Raw genomic sequence first — 26944 nt, forward strand, 5'->3', positions numbered from 1 at the left:
ACTGTACAAAGTACAAAAAAGTAACACAAGACATGGTGATCCAATTAAAAATTTCTAGCAGCGTTGTAATTTCTTACTTGAGGAATCGCAACCAGCATCTTTTTACAGTGGCTACATTGCCAAAGTCAGGATAGTACACCTGAACTTCTTCAGAACTGATGACCATGTGGACAATTACCCTGTACCACCACACATCTCCAGCCACCTTGACAGCGTAGATCTCCCCAATAGAGACATAATCATCAGGCACCACATAACGACTGGACACATGTTCATTTGAATAGCAGCATCTAAAAGGCAAAACAAGCTGATACATTTTCACACAAGAGCAGCCAAATATATATTTTCAATTCTAGAGAGATTAGTGTACAATAACAAATCTTTGACCAAATTAATAAAATTCTACCATAAGTGTTCTTGGACCCTGTAATCTAATCAACAGATTTTGAAATATACCTTTTGGTACGCTACATGAAATTAATATGAAGTGCTTTCTACTGTTACATGTTTTCTCCTTCCTATTTTCAGAGACACTATATCTGTATTATACTATGGGACATGGAAGTTAGTAAAAAGCATTGTTGCTTGGGTATCTTCATCCTTATGAATATTTGCTCAGAATGGCTGTCTCCACATTGTTTAGACAACATGTGGACTTTAAAGGGACACGATTGATAACAATATAATTTCTCATTCAACCTAGGGGGATTATGGAGAGCAAGATGAAATGGAGCTTGAGCACTTTAAATTAACTGAAAAAAGTGCAAGCTCCTCCCCCTCTATACACCCACTGGCTGCTAGCAGGACTTGTTTATTCATAGCTGCCAGAGGAGCTTCTTACCAGTTATTTATTTTATTTTGGGCAGAAAACATTTTATTCTATGGGGTGGGGCTATCGTATGCAGAGGACTGACTGTGGGCTAGCAGGCAGACTTGAGTCCAAAAAGACTCGAGTCCCTACCTTTCTTGGGGTAGGGTTTTTTCAGTCCAGAGCTTGAAAAAAAAAAAATGTCAGTGGCTACAGGGACGAGGGGTGGGGGGAATAGAGTTCTTTTCTCTCTGCAAATGCTCCCAGTCCTCGAGGCCAGGCAAGGTAAGGAAGTCCTCCAGAGATCAGGCATCCGCACCTCACAGGGGGCAGCAGAAGGACAGACCAGCTTGCGCACCTAGATGTCCAGCTCCCAAGCTGGCAGACAAACTATCAGCATGACGGGCAAGCTTCCCACCTGGGGGCCCTTGTGGTGGGAACCCATTTGCTGCTTTTCCGAGGCAGGTGGTTTAATTCTACTACCGATGCCTGGATCAAGGTAATCGTGTCAACAGGGTACATCATTGACCTCAAAACAGTTCTTCGCCGTGGGTTTTCCAGGAGAGCCAATAAAACATTGGGCCCGTCGGGTTCTACTTCAATTTTTTCTTGGTACAGAAGCCAAATGGGTCCTTCTGGCACATCCTCAACTTAAAATCTCTGAATAGGTGGACAAAATGAAGATGAAATCTCTCAGTTCTGTAATCAACAGCATTGAACATTGGGGATTTATGGTGTCCATAGATTTCAAGGATGCCTACCTATATGTTCCAATCTGGGAGGGGCATGAGTTCCCCCTAAGGTTTGCTGTACAGACCCAACACTTCCAATTCTTGGAGCGGTCTTTCGTTGTATCCACAGCTCCGAGGGTTTTCACAAAGATTATGTCAGTGATCGCAGCCAAACTGAGATCCAGGAGTGTGCCTATCGTCCCCTACAGGACTCATGATCAAGGGGACTTTTCCGACCTTGCTTCAGGTCTATGTCCAGGAGACGACACAGACCTTGGGAATCACACAGTTGGATCATCAATTTTAAAATATCTAACATTATTCTTTCCCAATAGATGGTCATCTTGCGGTTGCTGTTCGACACTCACCTTCAGAGTGTTGTAATGCCAGATGACAAGATCCTCTCCCAGCAAGGACTGGTAAAGTCCCTCCTGACCTACAGTCTGGTGTCAGTGCACTTCTGTATGTTAGGCAAGATGGTCTCCACCTTTGAGGTGGTACAGTTCTCGCAAGGTTCACTCCAGGGAGTCACAGAACTAATTAATTTTGAAGTGAAACACGTCTCCCGTCATACTGACCACTCAGTGCATCAGACTGTCTCCCAGGGGTCACTTCTTTGGTAGCTAAAGACTGATCACTTTAACGTGGGTTGCCCATTCACCAAATGGGATTGCACCCTGCTTACCATGGATGCTAATCTCAGGGACTGGGGGGTAGTCATCATTCAGTAGCATTTTCAGGGACTTTGGATTCCAATAAACGTACTGGAAATCAGCCTCTGGTAAGAGCTCAGCCCTTCCTAAGAGGAAGGGCAGTGAAAGTCCAGTCTGACAACGCCATGGCAAATCTGAAACCAGGGAGGCACCAGGAGTTCACCAGCTATGAAGGAGACCGGTCAAATCACGCGTTGGGTGGCACAAAATGTAACGGCCATAGCAACAACGTTCATCTTGGGGGTAGACAATTGGGAAGCTGATTTTAATCAGTCAGCAAGCAGGAGCAGTGGTCTCTACACCCAGACGTTCTGCAGCAGCTGGTGGACAGGTGGGGTCAACTGGACATCGACATGATGGTGGTTAAACCACAAGGTGAATATTTATTGCTCCCGGACAAGGGACCCCTAAATATTGCTAACATACGCCTTATCCGTTTGCTGGGATATTTTCCTTATTAATTAGCAGAGGTACAGACTTTCGTACAAGTAGTAAAGCATGTACACTCCTCCATGGCTCCCTGGGAGTTGATGGTGCAAAGTAGTTAGCATCAGGTTTATCGATTTGAGCTTTTGGAATCGGTGGATCTCAAATTCTTGACATGGCTCTACAGCTAGGTGAGTTTCTGAGCTGTGGGCTCTTTCATGTAGGACTCCCTTTCTCATTTTCTACAAGGACAGGGTTGTCCTTAGGAAAAAATCCTTCTTTCCAATCCAAGGTCATTTCCAGGTTTCCAGCTCTTGCCAGAGCTTTCAGGTGTCATGTCAATAGGACTGAAGTGGTCCTCCGGACAAAGGAACTTCTGGTTCTCCAACACCCAAAAGAGGGGCTGGCCAGCCTTGTAGCAGGGGTGGATTACCAGGTGAATTACATCGGTAACCTGAAAGGCTTATATAGCAGCAGGTGCCTGAGAATGTGAGGGCTCATCATATTGCTAGGTCTGTGGCTGCCTCCTGGGCAGTGCAGCACAGTACTTCTGCAGAGCAGCTGTGAAGTGCAGCCACTTGGTTTACAGTGCACACATTTAATTCTACAGGTTTAACACCTTTGTGTCCAGAGATACTCGTTTTGAATGTAAGGTGCTGCGCACAGCATTAGAACGTACCCTCCCTCAGGGACAGCTTTGGGACGCCCCCAATGTCACCCTAGGATGAAAGAGAAAATTTGATTTTTGTACTTGCATTATATCCTTTTCTCTGAATCAGTGGGGGACACTGGGCACCCTCCCTTTTACGCTCTTGTTCAGGTTTTTCCTGTTCTTGTTGTGGTTCATAAACTCGTTACTTCGATCTCCAGCTTTTGTACTAACAAAGCCCCAAAGTGTGGAGAACAAGAGGAGACGAAACTAACAATTTATCTTATCACTTCTCTTCCTAGTGATTCTGCATTCACAGAGGCTATGTAGTAAGTTAGTCTGTGGTTGGTTGGTGCTATATTCTTACCAGCTCACTCAGCCAGCCATAGGTACCCGCTACTCCGTTCTGGCATGTACACTTCATGCTGGGCCTCTTATCTCATAAATAAGATATGAGAAAGAAGAGGATTTAATAGAAATCAACCTCTCTGTTCTTTAAAATTATTACGGAATTAATTTTATGTTGACGACGTACCAAAGAACTGGCTTCATAAGAATAATAATTTTATTTATATAGTGCATTTCTCCCAACAGGAGCGCTTATAATAATTGTTGTTAGCAGTTTATATATTTTATGTATCTATATGAACATATTATTTGTGGGATATTAGATGCCTTTATTATGCTTGCAACAATTAGCGAATTAAATAGTGGAGATAAACCCTTGAAGAGGGGTACACATTCTTACACAGAACACTGCGGTCCCTGAATACATTTGAGAAAGTTACATTATAGAAACGTGTCAGGTGACTATCGGGTGTGGAGAAGAAGCAGGCTCTCAGTGACCATTAGCCCCGTTTATAAAACCTGTGGCGCGCCACAGGAAAAATCAGTAGATCGACAACAGGACTTATCTTTACTAGTAAGGTACCTAGTGTTCATAGTGGGTGCAGTGGCTATGGAGTGAAAGATCAGGGAAATGCGGTTTAGAATTGCTGTGCTATTTGTTAGAGAGAAACATATCTCCCAACTATGCTGAAGTATGTAATCTTCATATATGTATAGGTCCAATTTTGTTTTAGATTATGTTATTTTGAACATTGTAAGTGACTTCCCACCTCATCTCTATCATCATGTCCTCCAGCTTCTGAGAGGTGTCTTTGCTGTAGCACCGAACATAGAACTCACTCGGGGAAATTATGTTCTCCACAAAGACCCCAATCATGAAACCACGTTTCATACGAGATAAACAACGAAGTTTCTGCTTTCTCACCGCATCAGGTGGGATCTCGTGCTGTAAGATAGGTAGTTGCAAGTCCAGAGGTCTCCACTGAAAGAGTAGAGAAAAAGAACATCAACTACATAAGTTTAAACTTGGAAAAAATATGCAAGTAAGTTTTATTTTAATATTCATATATGAAGGTGCCTCTTCTTGTTCGATTTCAATATATTTACATAGGCGTGCATGTGCTCTGAGCGGAAGTATACATTTACATCCGCTTCATAAGCACATGGACCAATAACAGGAACTGGGCTGTCCGTTACATTCCATTGATAATTTTAAAACCCATTACTGGCTTTCTGGCCACCCAATCACTGTATAAACGAAATCAGTGCACAAAGTTAGCGTACTGGGGAAGGAATAAGAGTGACCTCAACCTTATTATCCTGGGATAACTAGGGTGTAAATGGTGCCACTATTGGGTCCTGATTCTTAACTATTACCCGGAACCCACACTGCTGAATGACAGGGGAACCCAATGATGTCTAGCACTGGAGTTGCTTATGTTTTTTTGGGGGAGGAGCTGTAGGGATACAGTGACATTTATTACAATTTTCCTTTTATTATAGTAGGAAACTCAGGTCAATTGAGATCACAGCCTTATAATACAGAATTCTGTATAATCTGTAAATATAATAAATAGAAATAAAAAAAATAAATCACTTAACTGATACAAAGGAGACATTTGTTTTATATGGGGGATTGCCCTTCTCCCTATTCATGTATTGAGGATCACCATATATGATAAGCACATGAACATAAGAATTTGTTACATTTCCCAGAACATCTCTTAATTAACCAACTCAGCAATTAGTGGTGTCACAGGCGAGAAAGAATTAGATTGGTGTACATTATGTATAACTGAATGCTAGAGTAATTTAATGCTTGCTACATCTGTAAATCACACTAACAAAATCTACAATAAACTGCAGCCTTACCATCCTACACTTCAACCCATACTGTATAAAAAACTGCTATCATAAAATGCACATTACAATTGAACACTCAAAGAAAACACAATTTTAGCACTATGCTGTCACTCTTTCCTTAACCCCCCCACACCCAAAAAAACAAAAACTAAAACAAAAAACAACCCATACACACTCCACTATTACCCTACCAACAGCTCTATACAATCAGTTAACGATAACATTTACATTAACCTGAACTGCACCCTCTCTAGAGCTCATTACACAGGGAATTCAGTCAAACCAGTTTACTGTCACATGCCAAGCTGGTTCATTATTATTATCCAAGAAATACTTCTCTATCTAATACTAGCTCATATCTCAACATACAGTAATCATATATGCACACCTCTTACATTGTAAGTTAATTTGGGCAGGGCCAACTTTACCTTGTGGTTCATGTCATTGTATAATTTATTTATGTCATGATCCCCTCAATGTACAGCACAGAAGAAACTGTCAGCGCTTTATAAATAAAAGATGATAATAATATTGGAAAGTAACATCAATAATACAATGTCAAGAGAAACTGAGCAATACCAAACCGTCCCCATCAGCTGGAGAGACTTTGATCATCTGTGGTTTCAGGTAATCTGACTTCTTTGTAGACAAATTCCATCTGGAAATAGGTTCATTGACTGGAAGCAGTTTGCTATCTAAGAGAGATTGCACAAAAGAGGCGATTTGTGACAAAATGTACAATTGTTACAGCATATCCTTTTTTAATAAAGATAAATGTATGCATTATGCAAGGTCATTTTTTAATGACGTTTACGCCACTTACTGTTAATTAAACCCCTTGGTAACATCAAAAAGCTCTCCTATTACTCCAAGGAAAATTTGTAGGGAGACACCAAAACATGAAGTTTTAAGACTAATAAATAGTATAAACAAATATGACAGTGGATTAAAACTGCCATAGTTTATACAGTATTAAACAGTCCTATAAATGGACAGCAGGATGTAGACTTTGATCCATCTGTCAAACTGTACAGGCTGACAAGATATTTCTTCTGACTAAACGATTAGGGAGGAGTAATTTCTCCATGTTAGTTATGCTTTATATGAGAGGTGTCCAAGTTCAGTCCTCAAGGGCTACCAACAGTCCATGTTTTCAGGATTTCTTTAATCGGGCACAGATGATTTAATGTATTTGGCTGGGTCAGTTATCAATACCTGTTTCTATAGACAGAAATCCTGAAAACATGAACTGTTGGTAGTCTTTGAGGTCTGAACTTGGACACCTCTGCTTTATATATCACATCACTGCCATTAAGTGTTTGTGAACACCACAAGCTGGGGAAACTGAACTATAGAGCTGGCAAGAGACATAGCCGATTCTGGTTCTGTTGGAGAGGCTTCAAATATGCCCTTACCAGTGCTCAGAGACACTGACAGCAATTCAAGTCAAACTGTACAAACATTTTTGAGGAGCTGGTGAAAGGAGCCTCAACATTGCAATTGGCACATACTGCCCATGGGGAAAGCTTATTTGACCACTGGAAACACAAAAAGGGTTTCATCACTGCTACTTTGGTAGTACTAGAACGGAAGTGAAACCATTCTACATAGACACTGAGTTGCCTTTAGTGTCATTTAGTGCCTTAAATCCCTTTCTCGTGTTGTTCACTGGAAGAAACAGGATAATGGTTACAGGCCGTGTTTCTGGAGAAAGGACACAACTAATTCCTCCGCCTGCAAGCTATATCCCTTGGCATGACTCCAAGATGTCAGTTTGTACCAAAGCGGACGTAAGAGGAAACAAACATAATGACTATAACAAAGATAACTTGTCAGCCGCTGAAGGAAACATTCTGTCTGATAAGAATGCACAGGGGCGGGAAAAACCCTGTGTCCCCTAGTGAAGAGACAAAATTAAGGGATTTAACAGTGAAAACAGGGTGAATGAGGATGGAAAAGAACATAGCGGGGCATAAGTCGCTACTGGGGGAACAGTTATTAGACAAGGAAAACTGCAGTCAAGAGATAAGTTATTAGTAGATCCACATGAAGCAGTTCTCCAGGCAAAATCCCACTTCTCCACCACCAGTTTATTTGCTTTTCATAGTTATGCAACTAGAAAAACCAGCACCATACACACATTGTAGGACTGCTCTCCCCCCTGCACAGTAGACATGCAGACACTATTTCCAGAAGATTTCTTGCCTCCCTTATACACTGCAATATAATATATCGATATTATATACCTAGGTTTCACCACAATGTCTTGTGAAGTATAACACTGTATAGTGTATAAGACAGGAGAGCTGCATGGAAACAGGTCTATAGATCAAATTGCTTCCATCCATGCAAGGAGAACAGAGCCAAGTACAGTAACTGATATAGATATATATATATATATATATATATATATATATAAAAATAATTGTTATAAGAAGGTCAAATATAAGTGGCAGCAGGCTTGAATTATTATATTATTTTGGCTTGGACATGCCCTTTAAAAGGTTTTCTTTTTTCCTTTCAGTTACTGTAACACTGTATTGCAGACCAACATGCTATTTTGTAAACTCTTAGAAGTTTATTAACCTTCTATCTCCCAGTCGGACTGTGGCTGTTCCATACAGGAGCAGTACTTGCAGGGTAAGTTATGCATTAGCAAATATACTGCATGATTAATTGTGAAGTCAGTTGATGTTAAGTTTCAATGAAAACAATAAGTGTTCATACATCAAATAAATGTTATTGGTTTCTCACCAGTCACATCTTTTTTGCTTTTTGTTTCAATATCAAAAATATGCCAGTCTTGCCCATCCGTGGTGCACTCCAAATAGAGCAAGTCACCCAACGAACCGACAAGGTCCAATACAGACATAAATCCCATCTCTCTGAATGGCAGGTCTTTTCCTGTGTATTGCTAAGGACAGACAGATTAACAGTGAAATAAAATTACTACATTTCTCAGTGATAAGCAAAACAGCTCTTCCCAGAAAGCCACTTTGATATCAGCATAGTTAGACTCAATGAAGCAGACATGGTGCTGCACTTCTATGCTTGTATACATAAATGTAGTGTCAAAATTAAATATTTTCAAAGGGTATTAATAGATACTAAGCAGCCCAATCACACCTATAGGAAAACCACTAACTAATAAGGGTAAATATAACTATAAAGATGGATTAAATTGTCACAAAGTTCTTGTCTTATAGAGTCAGTCAGCAAAATATCAATCCATATCCTTATAACCATAGATATCACATATTGGAGATTGAAAGTTCTTTTTGGTATTTTTATGAAGTCCTTTTTACTCCTCACTGTTGATTCCTCATAGGGGTGTAGTAGAGATATTAAACAGAACAATCCATATATGTAATAGATATGTGGATCTTCTGCTTGATATCTCTGGCTGCAAGGATAACTTAGCGCCAATTTAATCCATCTTTTTCGTTATATATACACACATGTATAGTCACCCTGCAGGTTATTTACACTAAACCTATTACAAGGAATACCACCCTTTAAAAGGATAATTCCACCCAAAGCTGAAAACTCAGGTCCTAAAAGATTACTTAGCTGGAGTCTAGCACTCATGTGATCCAATGTGTCCTACAACGTCTTGCACGCACCCGTTGTAGGCTACAATGTTATCCACTAAGCAGTGTGGGTGTGTATGAGTGAGGTGGGCAGCGGTAAGTGTGCTAGAGGTCATGGGTCCCACCATATTGTGTGAGCACCAGTCTTCAGGTAACTAATCTATTGGGACCAGGATGTATATGAACAATTCAACAAAAACACTGAATTTTCAGTTTTAAGCCTGTATAAATTTACTTTATACAGGCTGAAAAAACGGAAAAAAACTGAAAACTGAACATTCAGGGTTTTTACTGCTTACATATTTATCAAAGACACAAACTGTGGTTCCTTACAAATATAACAACCACTATCGGGTCTTTTTGTAAAATATGTCTCTTGTATTTAATTAAAAATTCTCAGCATTTGCCTATGTTTCTTTAATAAATAAAAAAACTACAATGTTAGCAGACAACTCACTCCTCTTCATTTTGGCAGACACTAATTCAGTTTGGTCAAATTGTAACCGTATGGAGCAGTGCAAAGCAGAGCACAAACTATTCAAGTAAGAAATAAAAACATAAACTTACCTTATAGAGAACTGAAAGCTGTGAAACTGGGAGTCCCCCCGAATGCTGCTGAACAACCTATTTAAATCAATAGACATTTTTTAAGTAGTGTTTTTTCATATACAGTTAGTATGCTCTGTTTTTCACGAAGAATTCAAATTGAAAAATAGCTTGACAGAGAAGTAGCAGTTAAAACATATCTACCATTTAAGTTGGCCATACAGAATTAACAGTGTTATATTCAGAGGTTTTAACTTCTGAACGTCATAAAATTAGATTTGTTTGACTTCGAAGACATAAACGGTCTCCCTACACAAGTCGAACCAAACAAACCTCTGTCACATTAGGATACCCACATGAATAGCCAAATTTGAAAGATCTAGCCAATTGGCACGCAGACTAGAAGACCAATGCCGATGGAGCACAATAATTGCGGTTGAAACAATTACCACATACACAGGTCAGATGCAGTCATCACCGACCAAATTTAAAGGGCCAACGGTTGAACAATGCTTTGATTTATTTCTTTTAAACCTTGCAGACAGCTAAGTCATTAACACTTACATGTTTTATATCCCGCCGCAGATCAGCACTGAAAACACTGTCTGCTTTCTTCTGTGATAGGCATAGTTTCAAATCCTTGTCCAGCTGCAAAAAAAAAAAAAATAGTAGTAATCACACTGCATTAGGATTTAGTCTTGTTCAGGTATTTAAAACTTTAATTTAGTGCAGAAAAGATAAGGAGCGCAAATCATATTCTGAAACCGTCCTACCACAGTTTCCTCACATATACACCTATTTTATTACTCTTGAAACAACTTGCCAACTTGATGAAATTCAAATGTCCATTATACGTATGGATAGTACAATGGACCTGTCTTCACTTACCTCTTATATTAGATCATACATGTCAGATCAATTTAACTTCTATTTTGATACAGAAACCAGTAAATGTTTAATATGTTAGAAGTGTTTGGTACAATGTCCGCAATCATATGTCCCATAGATTGTAAGCTTGTGATCAGGCCCTTCTCACCTCTTTGTCTGTTTTACCCAGTTTGTTTCCTTACTGTATTTGTCCCCAATTGTAAAGCGCTACGGAATATGTTGGCACTATATAAATAAATGATGATATGTCTTTAGTAAACACAAGTTCATTGTGGCTTTGATTTACTGCTAAAGTTAAGTTAGAGCTGAAATTTAATGAATGATCAACGAGTGCTCTCTGTTCCACCATGCAAATCAATACACCGCTGTTACGAATGACCTCTATTGATTGGACATCAGCTGTTTAGCACTTTGAACGGATATGGACTTGACTCCTAATAACGAAACTGACAGAAGTGACAGAGAATCGCGTCAAGGATTTGTGATCATTTCCAAATTGTTTTCTTTCATCTTGAAGACTTCACTTTTATCGTGCTCTGGAACATTGTTGACCCCAATATCACTGCATATGGGGAAACTTCACAAACTGGACCTGAAATGTAATTGGAGCACTGAGACTGGAACCCCATGAAATCTCCTTGCTTTATTGGCTAGATACCCCGGAGGGACCTTTGTAGTTGAATATGACTTTCCCATAATACAAACTAGTTCTCGGTTTCTTCTCCTAAAATCATAAACATCACTGCAGCAATAGGAACTGTACACCAGGTTTAATGTATTGGGCCTAAATTTTATATATATATATATATATATATATATATATATATATATATATATATATATATATATATATATATATATATATATATATATATATATATATATATACATATATACACACACACACACACACACCAGTTACCTGCCTTTACTGACCACTACTACAGTGAGTGTCGGCCACCAGACACTCAATGTCTCTAAGCATCAACTGTGCACCACTGCGGTGGCACCACCAGGCTCCTTACCAGCACATACATACTTCTGCGTGGTGTGTGTATGTGCTGCGACACCTCTTTACTGGCGACACTGGGTGGTTCCTACATATTGTTTACTTTAGATCAGGACTGCAAGGAGCATGGAGTCTGGACGCTTGGTTCAACACAGGAAGACCAAAGGATGGATTGTTAGCCATTATTTTTAAGTAACATGATTTCAGCAGATATACGCATCTTGTGAGAATAGAGCAGGATCTTTAAGTATAGTAGTGTTTATTGCTCAATAATAGATCTTAGGCCATTATACACCAGTAAAAAGACAGTGATAATACACACACACTTTACATGGGACTTTGCTGCCAGCTTTTTACAAGTTTTACAGACCAGTTAGCAGGAAGACACTAGGGGCTAGATTTACTAAGCTGTGGGTTTGAAAATGTGTAGATGTTGCCTATAGCAACCAATCAGATTCTAGATTTCATTTATTTAGTACTTTCCACAAAATGACAGCTAGAATCTGATTGGTTGCTATAGGCAACATCCCCACTTTTTCAAACCCGCAGCTTAGTAAATCTAGCCCTAGGTCCCTGTACCTTCAGCCTGTCCAAGTTGATTCACTTCTCTTACACAAGAATCAGCCTTGTCCTGGTTCTCACTTTAGCATTAGATTCAGTGGTGGTGAGGTTTTCCCCTTGTCTACACATGGTCATCCCACATAAAGTATCTTCTAGGAGACCTGCTCTGGGGTCTAGTGCCCCATCCAAGCCAAAATAGGTTCCAGAGGGATGGCAACCAGACCCAGGGAAAGCAGTGTCCCTGCTGTTGCAGCCAGAACTCTTGCCTGTATAGCTTTGCTCTCTTGGGCCTGCCGGCAGCACAGGAAAGGGGTCCAGCATTACTGCACTCCGGCTTCCACCAAATGTTAACTAGAATCTGATTGGTTGCCTATAGGCAACCTCTCCCCTTTTTAAAACTCGCAGCTTGATAAATTTACCCATAAGAGTATGCTTTCTTAGAGTAAATGAGATTATCTTATTGTATAATCTCATTTATCATCATTGCGGTGAATACCTTATTGCATAAAAAGTACCTCTATCTCACATGCATGATTAATAAACTCTGAATAAGCTTATATCATGGGTGTGGTAGATTCTTTTTTTCTTTTTTTTTTAACATAGTACTCAAACTAAAAACTGTACCAGGGGTAAGATATTCTGTCAGTAGGGGTACTGAGATGGTATTCTGCTTCATCACTGTCAGGAGCCGTCTCCGCACTGACACTAGGTGCAGGAGACGGACGCCTGTGCTCCCCTATCAGCCGCTTCCCATTGCCTAACAATGGGACGCTCCCTTGTTTCTTGCATGCGTGCGCATGCGTGCGCATGCCCAGCTGACTCGCGTCCCATTGCTAGGCAACGGGATGCTCTCTCTGCTCACTTGTCCGAATCTCCTTCACCCAATCAGTGTGCACCTTACTGTTTATATAGTATCCTCTGGCACCATTAGGGTGATATGGAACAGAGATTCTATACTCAGACTCTTCAGGTAGATTCCAGTAATAAAGTCCCAATGAAACTGAAATGCTGTTGGTATATCACATTGAGGAAGACAGCAGTGGGATAAGCCTCATGCATATTGCCATCTTGCATGTTAAAAATTATTCAGAACAGTAGTGTAAGTTTTAGTAAAAGAAATGTTACAGACTACTGTATATACTGCATAAAAAAACTTGATAGAATCATTAACATAAGGCTACAGATTTGTTTTCATGTGTCTAAAATTAACATTTTGTTTTACTACGCATATGTGGTAGTTCATGGAAAGTTTAAAATATATATGTTTTACACACTGGAACAAACTGCTTACCATAATAAACCACTGTGATCAATAGAATATTGCCTTATTGTCGCAGGCCGCCGTGCTGCTCGCGACGACCTGTCTCTGTCCCGTCTGTTGCCCAGGCAGTCGGGATGTCATCTCCACTCTGAGCATCCTGGTTGCCAGGGCAGCAGCTGGGATGCTCTCTCTCCTCTGCAGCCGCGCCCGGTGAGGTGTCAAACAGCCAGGCCCGTGTAGTTCTGCTTAGATTAATTACAGCCTCCTGAGGCTAATTGGGTGCAGGTTTGGACCCTGCATCCTCATTAGCCAGCATCACTATTTAAGGCCTCCCGCCGGTTATAGCTTCAGTGTCCCTGTTTGCTGACCTGCTTCAGTTTGTTCCTGAGACTTGCAGCTGCTTTCTGACTGTCTTCCGTTGTGACCTCTGCCTGACTCCTAGATTCCGTTGGCTCGCTAGTTGCCCTGACCTCTGCCTGATTACTGGATTCTGCTTGTTCGCTTATTGCCCTGACCTCTGCTTGTTTGCTGGTCTCCGCTTGTCTGCCAGTTGCCTTGGACCTCGACCTTCCCTTGGACCATCCTGGACTCAGTCCTGTCTCAAGGTATCACCAAACATAAGTTCCTACTACCTAGAGTTAAGACCTGGGGACATCAGAGTACCTGTGAGCAAGACTTGCTCTACGGAAAAGGTAGCTGCTATAGGCGAAGACCTCTATTGCTTGTTCTAGGAGTTTATGTTTGGGAAACTAGCCTAACACTTATTTGCTTTTCTCATTATGTTACTTTGTATTGGGTGTTATTAATTGTTCCCTTCATTTAACATTTCCATGGATTTGCGGTTTGACTGTACATTTGTACTCTCCCTTTAGTTTAACATCATGTATGTTCAAAGTTTAAGATACATCACAAATATACTATGCAAGATCTGTATGATTTTAAACATACCTTTTCTTGCAGCCACTGCACTGTTCCAGGTTTTGCTATATCTGCTTGCACAGTACCTGCAGCCAAGCCTGTCATTTCAGCAGTGACCGTTTCTATATGCACTGGAGGTTTAACCAGAGCTTTATTAGCAGTGACCTGTGGCATGGATGATGGGAACGAGTTTAAAGGTAAATGGTCTTCTACACTTGAATTTTCAGTTATAACTTGAGATTGACAATTTCCATATTTCTGTTCTGTAGGGAGGCTCTTAAGAGAAGTGCTGTTGGCAAAATATTTGGCCTCTGCTGCGATAAAAAGTTTCTCCAGGGTGGTAGTTCCAGGTAAAGGCATAGGTGCTGGCAAAGGAATGTCCTGAACAAAGGGCCTCTTTTTAGAGTGTTGTGCATCCATAGAAACATTGCAAGGCCCTTTGAAACTAACAGCTGGATTGGGTAATTGTACGCTTAAGCCTAGAAAACAGATAGAAATATAACAAGTGCTTAATTCTTAAAACACAAAATTATAGCCAAATTGAACAAAATGACAGCGATAAAATAAAGGGGAGCAAAACAAGATAGATAACTAGATAATGGAATATGCCTCAAAATGACAACCATAACTAAAATAATAAAGCAATGCAGTATCTGACACTCAATGTGTTAAACTAAACATAACAATAGATACTCACCAACTGATGTGCCCTTAGGATCAAAGTTCCTCAGCATCAGCAGTGATCCAGCCCTAGTTTGCATCACCTGCACAATATCGGATACAGATCTGAGGACTTCTAATAAGGAGTAGAAGCCATATCGAGTATACTGAAAACCGCGGCCAAACCGTTTATAAAAGGCAGTTTCCAGCTGGGAGACCAGTAATGGTGAGATGGAGAGGAGGTCTCGTAGGTCACTTTTCACTGATGCAGGAAGAACAGGAGCTATTCTGCCACGTCTCATCAAGTCCATATGACACACAGGTCTCGCTATACGACGTTTGTTGATCGCTTTCCTTTTGCATTGGGTCTTCTGTCGGGACACTAAATCAGCTATACTTTTTGTTTCTTCATTAACAACAGCTTGAGAAAGAGGAGAGAGGGGAAATAAACAATTAAATCATAACAGATTCTAGTGATCTTGAAAGCAATTTCTCACTTTTGCAATGTCCTTGTTAAAATGCAGTCCAACCTACATTGTGGGGATCCCACCCCCTTATGCGACAGGGAAACCAGTGAAGAAAATAGGCCAAATATACATACCTGATAATATCACTGTGCCATCAATTTTAGTGTGGATCTTTACCACATCTGGCATATCCAAAAGCAGCTCCATGGTTGACCTGTAGTCTAACTTCCTTACTGGAAGGTGTGAACCAATCATCATGCGGTAATCCTGCTCAAGTTCCTGTACGCTCAGCCCATGTTTAGATGCAATTAACAAAGAGCGCAAATCTTTCTGCAATCTTTCCAAGATCCGTTCCTTGTCCATTTCTGTTCAATGGGGAAAAAAAGTCAGAATTGTGTTCATTTCACGACCATTTGGGGTTTCATAAATTTGAACTCATAAGCAGCAACAAACAGTATATTATTAAATGAGGAAAATAAGAATAGAATAGCAGTAGTCTCATTACTGAAACATGCTTCTAGTGTAAAAATGGTCTATATATATCACAAAACAAACTTGAACAAATCACTGTACCAGGTCACCATGGTAAACATCAGCTAGTAACTGAACTGGGAGGAAATATGTAACAAGAGCAGGGTGAGTAGAAGAAATAGAAGTGGTCACTGCCTGGTCACAAGAATTGGGCTCTGCTTTGTATTCTGGCAACTTAAAGTTAGCTAATGGAAAGGGGTCTTTATTGCATAATAGTAAGTAAGAACAGTTCTGTAATATACTCTAAACAAGAGAATTAATTCTGCTTTATTTACTGCCCACCATACTGGGCAAGACTTTGTCCTATGATCAGTGAAATCTGACTGCATGATAGTATACTGGCCTACTGAACTGCATTGTTATATTATGAACAGGTTTGCATAAAAACAACAGCAGTTCTATTTTAAGGGTGAAAGGAGAGAGACAAAAGGCTGCTATACTGTAAGACTGTGTGTGTCTGGATTGGGGGTACAGGGGTGGGGATGAGACAATGGTTTATATACTGTAAGACAGTGTGTGTTTGTCTGGCTGCAACGCTGTGAGGGTATGGAGAAAGATTGTGGCTGTGTGACGGAGCGACCGATCCTACGTGTCCTCCACCCCCCTGGGATGATCGTTGGGTGGGAGTGACACGAAAATTCTGGCTTAAGCTGGGACATTCATGATTGAAGTGACCCAGTGACACATAGTCAAAAGGAACACATGCCTAGGTTACACACACACACGTAAACACGTAAAAAAATATACTAGCACTGCAGAAAATATAAGATCCTGGAGCATATCCTGCACTGCAGAAACTGATACTCAATATAACCATTACTGGAAAACTATACTTCACCCAGTGACTCTAACTACTACCCATTCTAACTATACCTTGCTGCCTAACTATACGTTAAATTATAACTACTGCTGTATATGAACTAAACCTTGTTACCTAATGATAACCAATGTTGCCATCTATACTTTGAATGCTGATACTATACCTTGCTAACAGCGTTTGTAGTTAATACTACTGTACCCATTTATACTCTAATAACAACTACTTATACCACTTATGGTTTTTACATCAGTTTCCATAGAAAGGGAAAGGTTCTCATTTTCATTCAAAAATCTAATTAACACTTTAGGGTTAAATAAAATCACAACTGTATATATGTTCCTTCACTCTGACCTATTCAATTAATTTTACCAACCACCTTTTAAATACATTTGTAATACTATACAATAAGACAAGTTGGTAGTGGAACCCATGCTTCATTTAAACATAATCTATATACTTTACATTATACAAATTGAAAATAAACTAAGCAACAAATCAGATAGGTTTGTTCCTTACAAAATAACATAGTTCAAAATCTTAAGGACTCACTAAAGGTGTGAAAACCCCTTGTAAACTAGTAAAGTATATATTTCTGAAAATATGAAATTCATGAATTAGACACTTTTCTCCTACCCTCATCAACCATTCTACAGACCTCTGTCTAGCAAAATGTGAGAAAATAGTAAAATAAACAGTTTTTTGCTGCATTGCTTGTTATACGACCTGTACACATATCTAAAGATGAGTCATGGACAGACCAGACAAACAATGACATCCTTTGAGAATATGGCTAGGGCATGCCTCAGTTCTGTTGAAAAAAGGTTTTAGATTTTCCAATAGAATGCATTTATATTTATTAATAATAAATTACATGTAGCAACTGAGGTAAATAAATCTTGCTGAATCCAAACAAAATGTACTAAAGCACAAAATCAGGCATGGAATGATACAAAGTAACAGTACACAGCAAGGGCCAATGAAAGCAGTTACAAAGAAGTCTATGATATTGTCCTACGTCTGCCCCAGTACCAGTCTAGGCACACATTGCACTCAGCTGTTCTGGATCTCAGCTCCACTCCTATTAATGGTTATCACAGTAGCTGCTCTCTGCGAGGTCCCAGATCCACTGACCTCCTGCAACCACCTCTGCTAGCCTCCTACTACCAGTTCACAGCCATAACTTCATCCAAGAGCACAAATATATGCAGGGTCCGTTTCTACTGTCTGCTTTAAAATCTCTTTACTCCCAAGCGAGAATGCTAAACACCCCATAAGTGGGTGGGTTTTGTGTGCGACACATATACAATATAATTTTCAATGGTAGATTTAAATATTTTCTTAAATATGTTATTGCACGATGGGGGGAATTCAATTCCCCCCAGAGTATCGTCCCGCTAAACCTATTACTGTTATTATGGTAGTTTCAACGCCAGCTTTTTGCTTGCAGTTTCCTGAGCTGCGAGCAGAAAGCTGGGTTAAATTTACCGTAATAACGGTAATAGGCTTAGCACAGCGATACTCTGGGGAGTAACTGAATTCCCCCCATAGTGCAATAACATATTTTAGAAAATATTTCAATCTACCATTGAAAAATATATGAAATATGTGTCACACAGAAAACCCACTCCCCGTCGTGAATGCACTCACATTAGGATTTTCCCAAACTAGTATGTAACACAGCATTATGTTGATTACTCATGGTAAGCATACTGTTGAGTTCTTTTTTTATTTCAAAAAGGTTCCTCCTCAAAAGACTGGATTTTCCTCACATAACACAGAAAAATGGAAGGAAAAAGAAGGATCTGGCACAATATATGATTTATTAAAATATAAAGACAACAAAGTGGACTGCCCTCATATTGAAACGAATAAAAGTGCAGTTAGACTTGAAACACTGCGAGAATCCTTCTTCTTACAAATGAGCCTCCTACCAAAAAAACAGAAGATTGATCGTATTTCCAAGTGTGCAGCAGCTGCGATGGAATCCGGTATTATACAAACTGTACCAGAAAAAGATCAAAACTCCAGATGGGGAGGAGCTCAAAAGATCGCCATGAAGCCAACAATGCGTTTGTGGACCTATTATCACTGCATGGTGATTGCTGGACTAAAAATATAAGGTTTTATGGCTACACGATGGGTCAAAGCAATTCTCTGTTGGTATAAGTTACCTGGAACGAGTCCAGCTAGTGTGGTGTAAGTGAGATGTGGTGAATGTAGTGTGAAATTCAGAAAAAAAGTGGCATACAAAGTATCCAGGTATACCATTAGAAGGAACATTTCATAAAAACAAATGGACAAGTCTTAGAGACAAATTAGATAGAAATCCAGATGAGTGGAAAGCTTAGTTTATTGTTAGTTTCCCAGACAGTATTGCAAATACTGTACTAAATAAATCTGATTGGTTGCTGTAGGCAACATCTCCACTTTTTCAAACACACAGTTTAGTAAACATACCCTCTAGAGAGAGACAGGTTGTAGCACAAACTTATGGGAGAGGACTGGAGAATTAATAGATCGTATCGTATGATGGCTAGGACGATTTTTAAAAATGGAATTGACAAGACAAATTAAGTTTTAACTAAACAACGGGTACATAAAACAATGATGCCACAATGGAGGGCAGATACTAAATATACTACCAGTCCTATCCATGGCATACATAATAACTATAATTTCATTAGAGATTTAGGGAACTTGATTGATAACATAACAGATATATAATAAAAGTTTTTCATATATAAGCAAATAATTACAAGTTATAAAGATAGAACGAATCCAACACAGACATGCAATCTGCAGTTACAGGAGGTTATTGCATGACCTTAGAAACTATTATTATTAGGACTAAGAGTTGCACTTGTAAAGATACTGATTCTGAATAAGTGATTGGGAACTACATGGAAGAGATTGCAGAATGAAAATAATAAGAAAGATAATAGAGAGGATAAAAGGGGATTGGCAAGGTAATGCATGATCATGATTAGATCCAACTATTTCTTTTTCAGGTTTAAAGAATTAGCTGAGCAAAATGTTTTGCTTCTGTAGGAAGGTTCCTATTAATTCTCAGTATAATTTTACTCCAGATATGGATTTTGGTTAGATGTGTGCCTAAGATATGCACAAGTAATACAACATGTTTTTATGAATTGAATAAGGAAAACAAAGTAAAACCAATAGTGGTGAATATCACACCAAAGCAAGAGGAAATGTTGGATGATAAAAAGCATTGATGGAAAGCATTGATTATCCATACGATATAGAAATTATATCTGCCACCTGTGGCAACATCTAAATTGTAGAGCCTTCCTAATGTCCGATACAGATAGTATTGCATTATTCTGTCCCAACTGCATCTACTCTCACCTCTTCTTTGTATCCTCATTTCTCCTTAGAAATCAGCAGGTCACATGATTTGTTCGTGTAATACAGGGGTGTCCAACCTTTTAGCTTCCCAGGGCCACATTGGAAGGCGACAAGTTGTTTTGGGCCGCACATAAAATACACTAGTACTAATGATAGCTGATCATCCAAAAAAAAACATAGAAAACATTGCTAATGCTCCTTGTTGTTGCTCAGTGTTTCAATGACATGCTAATGGCTGCTGTCAAACATCAAGTGATATTGTTACAACATTTTATGAAGGGCTTCAATACAGCAGTCATTAAGACAGGAAGATAAGGTCTGTGATGCTCCAGGACCAGGTGAGTTTATGCACTGGTCAGCGTCCCTTGAAATAATAACAAAAAACAAAAAAAAAACCCTTAACTTACCTTTTAATTGGCTTGTTCTCTGATCCTCTTCTCTTGTTTTTTCCGTTTCACTGCTGCTAATAGTTCGCGCGGGTGACTCCTATGTGCTGTGCTCCGCAATGGATGTCGGACGTTATGACGTCACGCCCGACATTCACTGTGAGTGCCGCACGGAGGAGGAGACCAGGGAGGGACCGCGTGACCACAAGGTTTCTTTTTTTGCAGGATTTTTTTTTTTCCATTAACAGCGCTGCCCCCTTGCCACAACCAAAACTCCTGCTGGGCCACATTTACAGGCATGCTGGGCCGCATGGGCTGGACAACCCTGGTGTAATATATAGTATATTGCTGGTAAGCAACAGAGAGAGGATTAATATGGATAATCAATAAAATACATGCTGGAAGTTGAATACAAGCTGACTTGTATAGGTATAGAAAGAGTTAATATGTATTTCTTAAAATTGTGCTTTTATTCCGTATAAGACCATGACAATTAAATATGCCGAAGTAGGTGATTTCTGTTTTAATCTGTTACCTTTTATTTCCTAAATTAGGTTTAAAGTTTCTTTCTAGCCTTGACAATATGAAATGGCTATTGTTCATAAAATACAACTCTAGACTTTGAAAACACTTCGTTGTTTCCAGAACTAATCAATACATAGCTGACACAGAGGGCAGCATCTTAGATACAACGAATGATCCCCAATCTTCAAAAACTGTCAAGGACAAATGCTACAAAATCTGACAGTAGGCATTTAATGTCACTTATATATGCAACCTTTTTAATAATGATTCTGGGATTATAAAATACAATTTAATAATTGTGTGTACCCCCAAAAATATATATAAATATTATGTGGGATCTATGTAGACAGATATCACAATGCCCAAAAAGTTGTAAACCAATAAAACAGAGCAGTACTATCCATCTGGCGGTTCACCATGACGCCTATTGAAGTTTGCAACATCGGACAAAGTACTGACTGAAGAAAAGCAGTGGCCACTTTGGCTACACTTTGTCCTCACCCACCAATATATAGCTTCAACAATTGAAACCACTGTTGTGGTGTTAAAGAGTAAAGGCTGTAGCAGTTTCAATATGACTATCCAAAAAAAAAAAAAATCACAGTGGTTTCAATTGCTGAAGCCACTTGAGATTTCTAATGGACAGAAGCTAATCAATTTCATGCATTTGGTTATGGTGGGCAAGAGGCTGGCCAAAGGGATGTACAGGGTGGTAATGGACCCTGTAAGCATGAAGCTGAGCATATAGTTGTGTAGGGTAACCATGGGATCTGGGCATGAGCATTTAAGAATGAGCACAGGAATATGCATGGCAGCAAAGTAACTTTTATGCCGTACCACACATGCTATTTAATAGAAAAAAACAAACAAAAACCAGCACACTTAAACCTGGTGTATAAAAAACAGGCTTGGGGGGTGGCTCCATTTTTGAAAACTGTTAATACATTTATGTCGGCAAATTTTTGCACTTACATGCTGGTTCATAAATGATTCGCAAAACATGTATATAATTCTCTTGTGTAGATCACACTTTCAGAAATCAGTGCAGGTGTGTGGTCATGGTAAATTCATCACAAGAGACAGTTGGAAATGGCAGAGGTACAGACCAGCTGAGCTCCAAAATAAAAATTCCCATTTAACCTTGACACATAATACTCTCTTAGCAGATCTTGGAACAATACAACCCCCATTATGTTATGTATATCTGATTAGAACACCTTTTTGCACTTTAAATAGTATTCTCCAGCAAATATTAACCATAAACGCCAGAAATAAGAATATATGTTATTTGAATCTAACATGTATAAAATAGGAATTGTATCGTGTAATTGGTCCATAATGAAAAGCAGGGTCTCTCCAAGGACACATTTTTATAACCTGCAAATTAGCCAGAAAATTCAGAACAGTTTACTACTATGCACCTTATCGTGACGGATGTCATGCATTATAATAACTGTGTTACAAATCCCGAGCAGCATAATAATAATTTAAAAATAAATAAAAATACTTACTGTACACTAAAGCAACACCTTTAAGGAACAGGGACCTCACCTGACTACTGGACACGCCTTCAAATAGTTCCTGCAGTAATCACTGCGCAGTGGTAGCAGATCACTCCGCCACGCCGTCCTCTCTAGTAAGGGGATGTGTTTGAGGTCTCTCTGGTGGGAAGGTGGTGGAGCAGCTGATCACACCTCATAGACAGGCCGCAGCTCCCGCTCCTTGTGCTGTAAACGGCACACGTTACCGGCCCGCGCGCTGACGTCATGACAGCAATGGGGCCAGATCACTCCGCCACGCCGTCCTTTAGTAACGGTTGGTGTTTGAGGTCTCTCTGGTGGGGAGGCTGTGGGGCAGCTTCCGCTGCTACTACTGTATACGTCACACGTTACCGGCCCGCGCGGTGATGTCACGACAGCAATGGGACCAGATCACTCCGCCACGCCGTCCTTTAGTAACGGTTGGTGTTTGAGGTCTCTCTGGTGGGGAGGCTGTGGGGCAGCTTCCGCTGCTAGTACTGTATACGTCACACGTTACCGGCCCGCGCGGTGATGTCACGACAGCAATGGGGGGGGGGGGGCAAAGATGCGGATGTTACCGCACAAGGGACAGTGTGACTTCTCCGCAGCTCAGATTTACCGCAAAGACGGCCAAGGGTCGAGTACAGTTTTGTGAGAGAGCAGACGCTCAGTCATGCGCTGTAAGGTACTCCCACTGCAGGGCATAGTGCTCCTGTCAGTGCTGCTGCCGATGGTGGAGGGAGCACCATTATTTGAAGAAAACTTTAACAAGGATACCGAGAGGATTTCTGACTTTGAGCGTATTGGACAGGACAACACTGGAATTGAAAGCACCAACCACGAGAATATTGGAATTCAAGATAGTGGCCATGGGATTATTGGAATTGGACGAATTGACGATGAGAATACTGGCAGGGAATATTATAATCAGGGATGTAACTAGGGCTGTGCGACAGGGACGATCGACCAAGGCGCAACGCTGAAGGGGATAGGCATATTTTAGGTTCATTTTGTTAAAATTGAGTGCTAGGGGGCAGCATTTGTCTTTCTCGCCCCAGGCGCTAGAATTCCAGGTTACGGCTCTGATCATAATATCGACCAAACAGGGACTGAGACAACCAAGATTGTGACCATGGAAAATTCGAATATCGAGAATAGGAATATCCAAGTTAGGAGCCAGGATTCGGCAAAAAGACTGGTAAAAAGCCCATACTAATGTTATACAGGTGTCCCTCGCAGCTTGTACTCTGATCCTTGTTTTCATAATGATCATTATATTCCTTATCAACAACTGGAAAACGCTGAGGTCTGTATTTGACAATACTGGGAGAGGAACTAGCGTTGATAAAGGTGTCCCCCCGACACCTTTACCAGATGTGAAGAAATTAAACAAGCTGCGAGAACATCAGATGCAGCAAATAAAAAAACAGTTAAAGGAAAAAAAAAATCATCTAATTAATAACAATAGATAAACATTAAGTAGTTTTGTGGAATTTGTCAAAGAACAGATGCTATAAATAAAATTGTTAATAAATAAATTTGCTAATTGTTAGCTACCAGGTCATAACCTCCATCGTCCAGACCAAGCCTCGCCAACCTGTGGTTATCCAGGTGTTGTGAAACTACAAGTCCCATCATGCCCCGACAGCTATCAGTTGTATATCTACTGGCAAAGCATACTTGGGCTTGTAGTTTCACAACATCTGGAGAGCCACGAGTTGGCCAGGCCTGGTACAGACCATGACCCTAGCCTTCATTAGGCCATACTTACTTACTTAATTACTATGTCACTAACAATATTTGCAAGGTTAAGACAGGACTTTTTTCAGGGATTGAAACTGATTTAGCTGATTCTTCATATGAAGAATCAGCTTGGCTTATAAATGAATATTCATTCATTTATAAGCCAAGCTCATAAAATCTCTACATCCATACTCATTTTATTGGAAGGTATATATTTTTGATGAGGTGCAGCTTATATTAATACAAGAGTGCCTGACACTATTTTGTATTCTGTTCATACTCATTATTATGTTCTATGATCACCCAAAACCATTTCCTTACCCTGTAACCGCCTGACATTTTATAAAAAATTAATATATGTTTAAAATTAAGTTTGTAGAGCAGGGGTTAGGGTTTCACTGTTTTGCTGACATTGAGAACTTTGCTTGGGAAGAAGGTTTTATTAAGGTTTGACTTGGGGCTGGATTATGCTGTCCCTAACCCTAAGCAAATCACTGGGCTTCCAGGTGTACCAGAGCAAAAAACAGGTGTTGTGGAGTGCATCAAGTGCAAGACTATATTGGAAGGAGAGGGACTGTGGCTGCACGGAGAACCAGCTGCAGGAGCGTCTACACACCTGGAGCTACAGAATGCCATTCTTCAGGAATCCAGCAAAACCAGAACATAAGTATCTTAATTATATTCACAACTAGTAGTCCTGTAAGTGTAGAAGAGTAGGACAAAAACAGACAATGAGAACATCAGCTTATCGCCAGGTCACACAAGTGATGTATACTGAATGGTATGATCGGTGGACAAGTCACTCTTCGTCGTATTCACCAAAAACTAAATTGCTTGCTTAATTGTGCAGAGAAACTGTGCTACATAAAATTTTAGAACCTTGTAGGCTTTATATAAAAATACTCTACCTAACAGACAATAAATAAATAAACAACTCAATATTGCTAGCCTCTCAAACACAAGAATATTTTTTACTTCCATGTTTACTGTAGTGTATAAATAAAGATGTGGGATCTATTATCCGGAATTCCTAGGGTTCAGGTTTTCTGTATGGAGCACATGCCTAAAACATTCTAAATTATATTTAAAATTGACATGTGTCTTTCCCGCATTTCCTCTGACATTACCCTGTTCTAGAAAAGGCTTGCACTACACCCAGCTGATCGTATGATGTGACACTCGCATCCAATTACATGCCATCCTCTTCTGCCAGTAATGCCAGTCACTCAACAAATGGTATAAAATCTTGGACCAACTAAAGGTAGTGTAACACTTTAAATTGTTTACCATTACTCCTCTTAGTGAGTGTAGGAAGAGCTTATTGTCTGTGTGCATGGCGTTCCTCTCCTTGTTACCTTGCATACCACGATTGGGACTAATGTATTTCCTATGATTTTTATGATTTTTCCAATGTTGGGAATTGTTACAGGTATGCAGTGAAACTTTCCACCTTAATTAACTCACTACACTCATAGGATCCGTACAACCACAGACCTCAAACCACTGGGACTCAGAATGGCAGCCAGGTAAGTCAGACAGGCAGAAGAAGCTACAGAATCTGAATCCAAAATAATGGAAGTATTCCAGGAGTCAATCACAGAGGAAAAGAACATTCCAAACCAGTAGACAAACGCATAAACATAAAACCTGACAATAGCAGATTAAACGCGTCCAAAAAGCTTACATAGAAAACCTTTACTCCAGCAATGTGTAATGCTAGGTCTGAACCTTAAATGCAAAAACACCCATTGACTTCAAGTGAGTAGATAATCAATAAGCATTATAGAACAAATTTACCAAAATGAACAAGCTATTGGCACGTCTATATACACATCAGACCTGATTACAATTGTGTTTTGATGGTCGATCAGTTTGGTAAACCACTGGTGACTGGTGGATGGTTTAATAATACAGTACTATGCAATGTTAAAGTATCTGCATACTAATCTGGTCCTTTCTAAGGGTGGAGGGTGACTAGGCAGTATTCTTAGGCCTCATCTACAGAGGGGACTCATGAGTCGCAATATAATGTGGTTACAGGGTCCATTCTGTATTGTGATAACTATACTGTTGATCATTTGAGATTTTTTATTATACTAATAGATTCTTGACAAACCCCCCTTTATTGTGGCCTGAACAACCCTTTTTCGCACTCCGTAGTTATTGTGTGGGCTTCAGTTAACTAGTAACGGCACAAAACAAAACTCAGTAAAACATCTGCATTAGGAACCCCATTGAAAGCTTGTGTTTGTTAATGGTGAGGTCTCATTAAAACCACATGATCATTTCAGTTGTTTATAAATCTCAACCTATTAAATGGAACCGAAATTGATTTGAATTTAAAGATGTTCCTTTGTGATACGATATGCTCTCTTTATTGTTTCACAGAGCAAAAGGTTTTAATAAGCCTCTGGTAATCCAGCCTGCTCCCAAAGGCAGATGACAGGTTAAATGGCGGAGTAGAATCAGTTGAGGGAAAAGGAAGTCTTGTTGGAAATTAGATTAATCTTGTAACCAGTCGTCAGCTCTAATAACCCGTCTGGGCACAAAACTGCTTTAAACTAGAGTGCTGTTAACCTTCATCTGACAATCGGCACTCAACTGTTATAAACAAC

General features: G+C 39.9%; 2 protein-coding genes across 4 annotated transcripts in view; one reads left to right on the forward strand and one right to left on the reverse strand.

Moving 5' to 3' along the window:
• The window catches only part of TDRD5 (tudor domain containing 5), a 41182-nt gene extending 17955 nt beyond the window's left edge, over window positions 1-23227 (reverse strand). The window contains exons 1-10 of one of the 3 annotated variants that reach the window (XM_075182298.1): window positions 22578-23227; window positions 15573-15803; window positions 15009-15392; window positions 14342-14790; window positions 10239-10322; window positions 9696-9752; window positions 8293-8452; window positions 6118-6233; window positions 4446-4657; window positions 78-290 (exon numbers count right to left, since the gene is read on the reverse strand). In XM_075182298.1, the coding sequence (XP_075038399.1) occupies window positions 78-290; window positions 4446-4657; window positions 6118-6233; window positions 8293-8452; window positions 9696-9752; window positions 10239-10322; window positions 14342-14790; window positions 15009-15392; window positions 15573-15801 (1904 nt within the window). In that variant the 5' untranslated portion in view covers window positions 15802-15803; window positions 22578-23227. Of the gene's footprint in view, window positions 1-77; window positions 291-4445; window positions 4658-6117; window positions 6234-8292; window positions 8453-9695; window positions 9753-10238; window positions 10323-14341; window positions 14791-15008; window positions 15393-15572; window positions 15804-20155; window positions 20222-22577 lie in introns of those variants that run through there. The other 2 variants (XM_075182297.1, XM_075182296.1) reach the window with 2 other exon arrangements.
• An 89-nt stretch (window positions 23228-23316) lies between these two features.
• NPHS2 (NPHS2 stomatin family member, podocin) overlaps window positions 23317-26944 on the forward strand; it is a 32116-nt gene continuing 28488 nt past the window's right edge. The window contains exon 1 of the mRNA XM_075183993.1: window positions 23317-23521. Within this exon, the coding sequence (XP_075040094.1) occupies window positions 23317-23521 (205 nt within the window). The remainder of the gene's footprint in view (window positions 23522-26944) is intronic.

Source organism: Mixophyes fleayi, chromosome 8 (assembly GCF_038048845.1).
Source record: "Mixophyes fleayi isolate aMixFle1 chromosome 8, aMixFle1.hap1, whole genome shotgun sequence".
Classification (NCBI taxonomy): Eukaryota; Metazoa; Chordata; class Amphibia; order Anura; family Limnodynastidae; genus Mixophyes; species Mixophyes fleayi.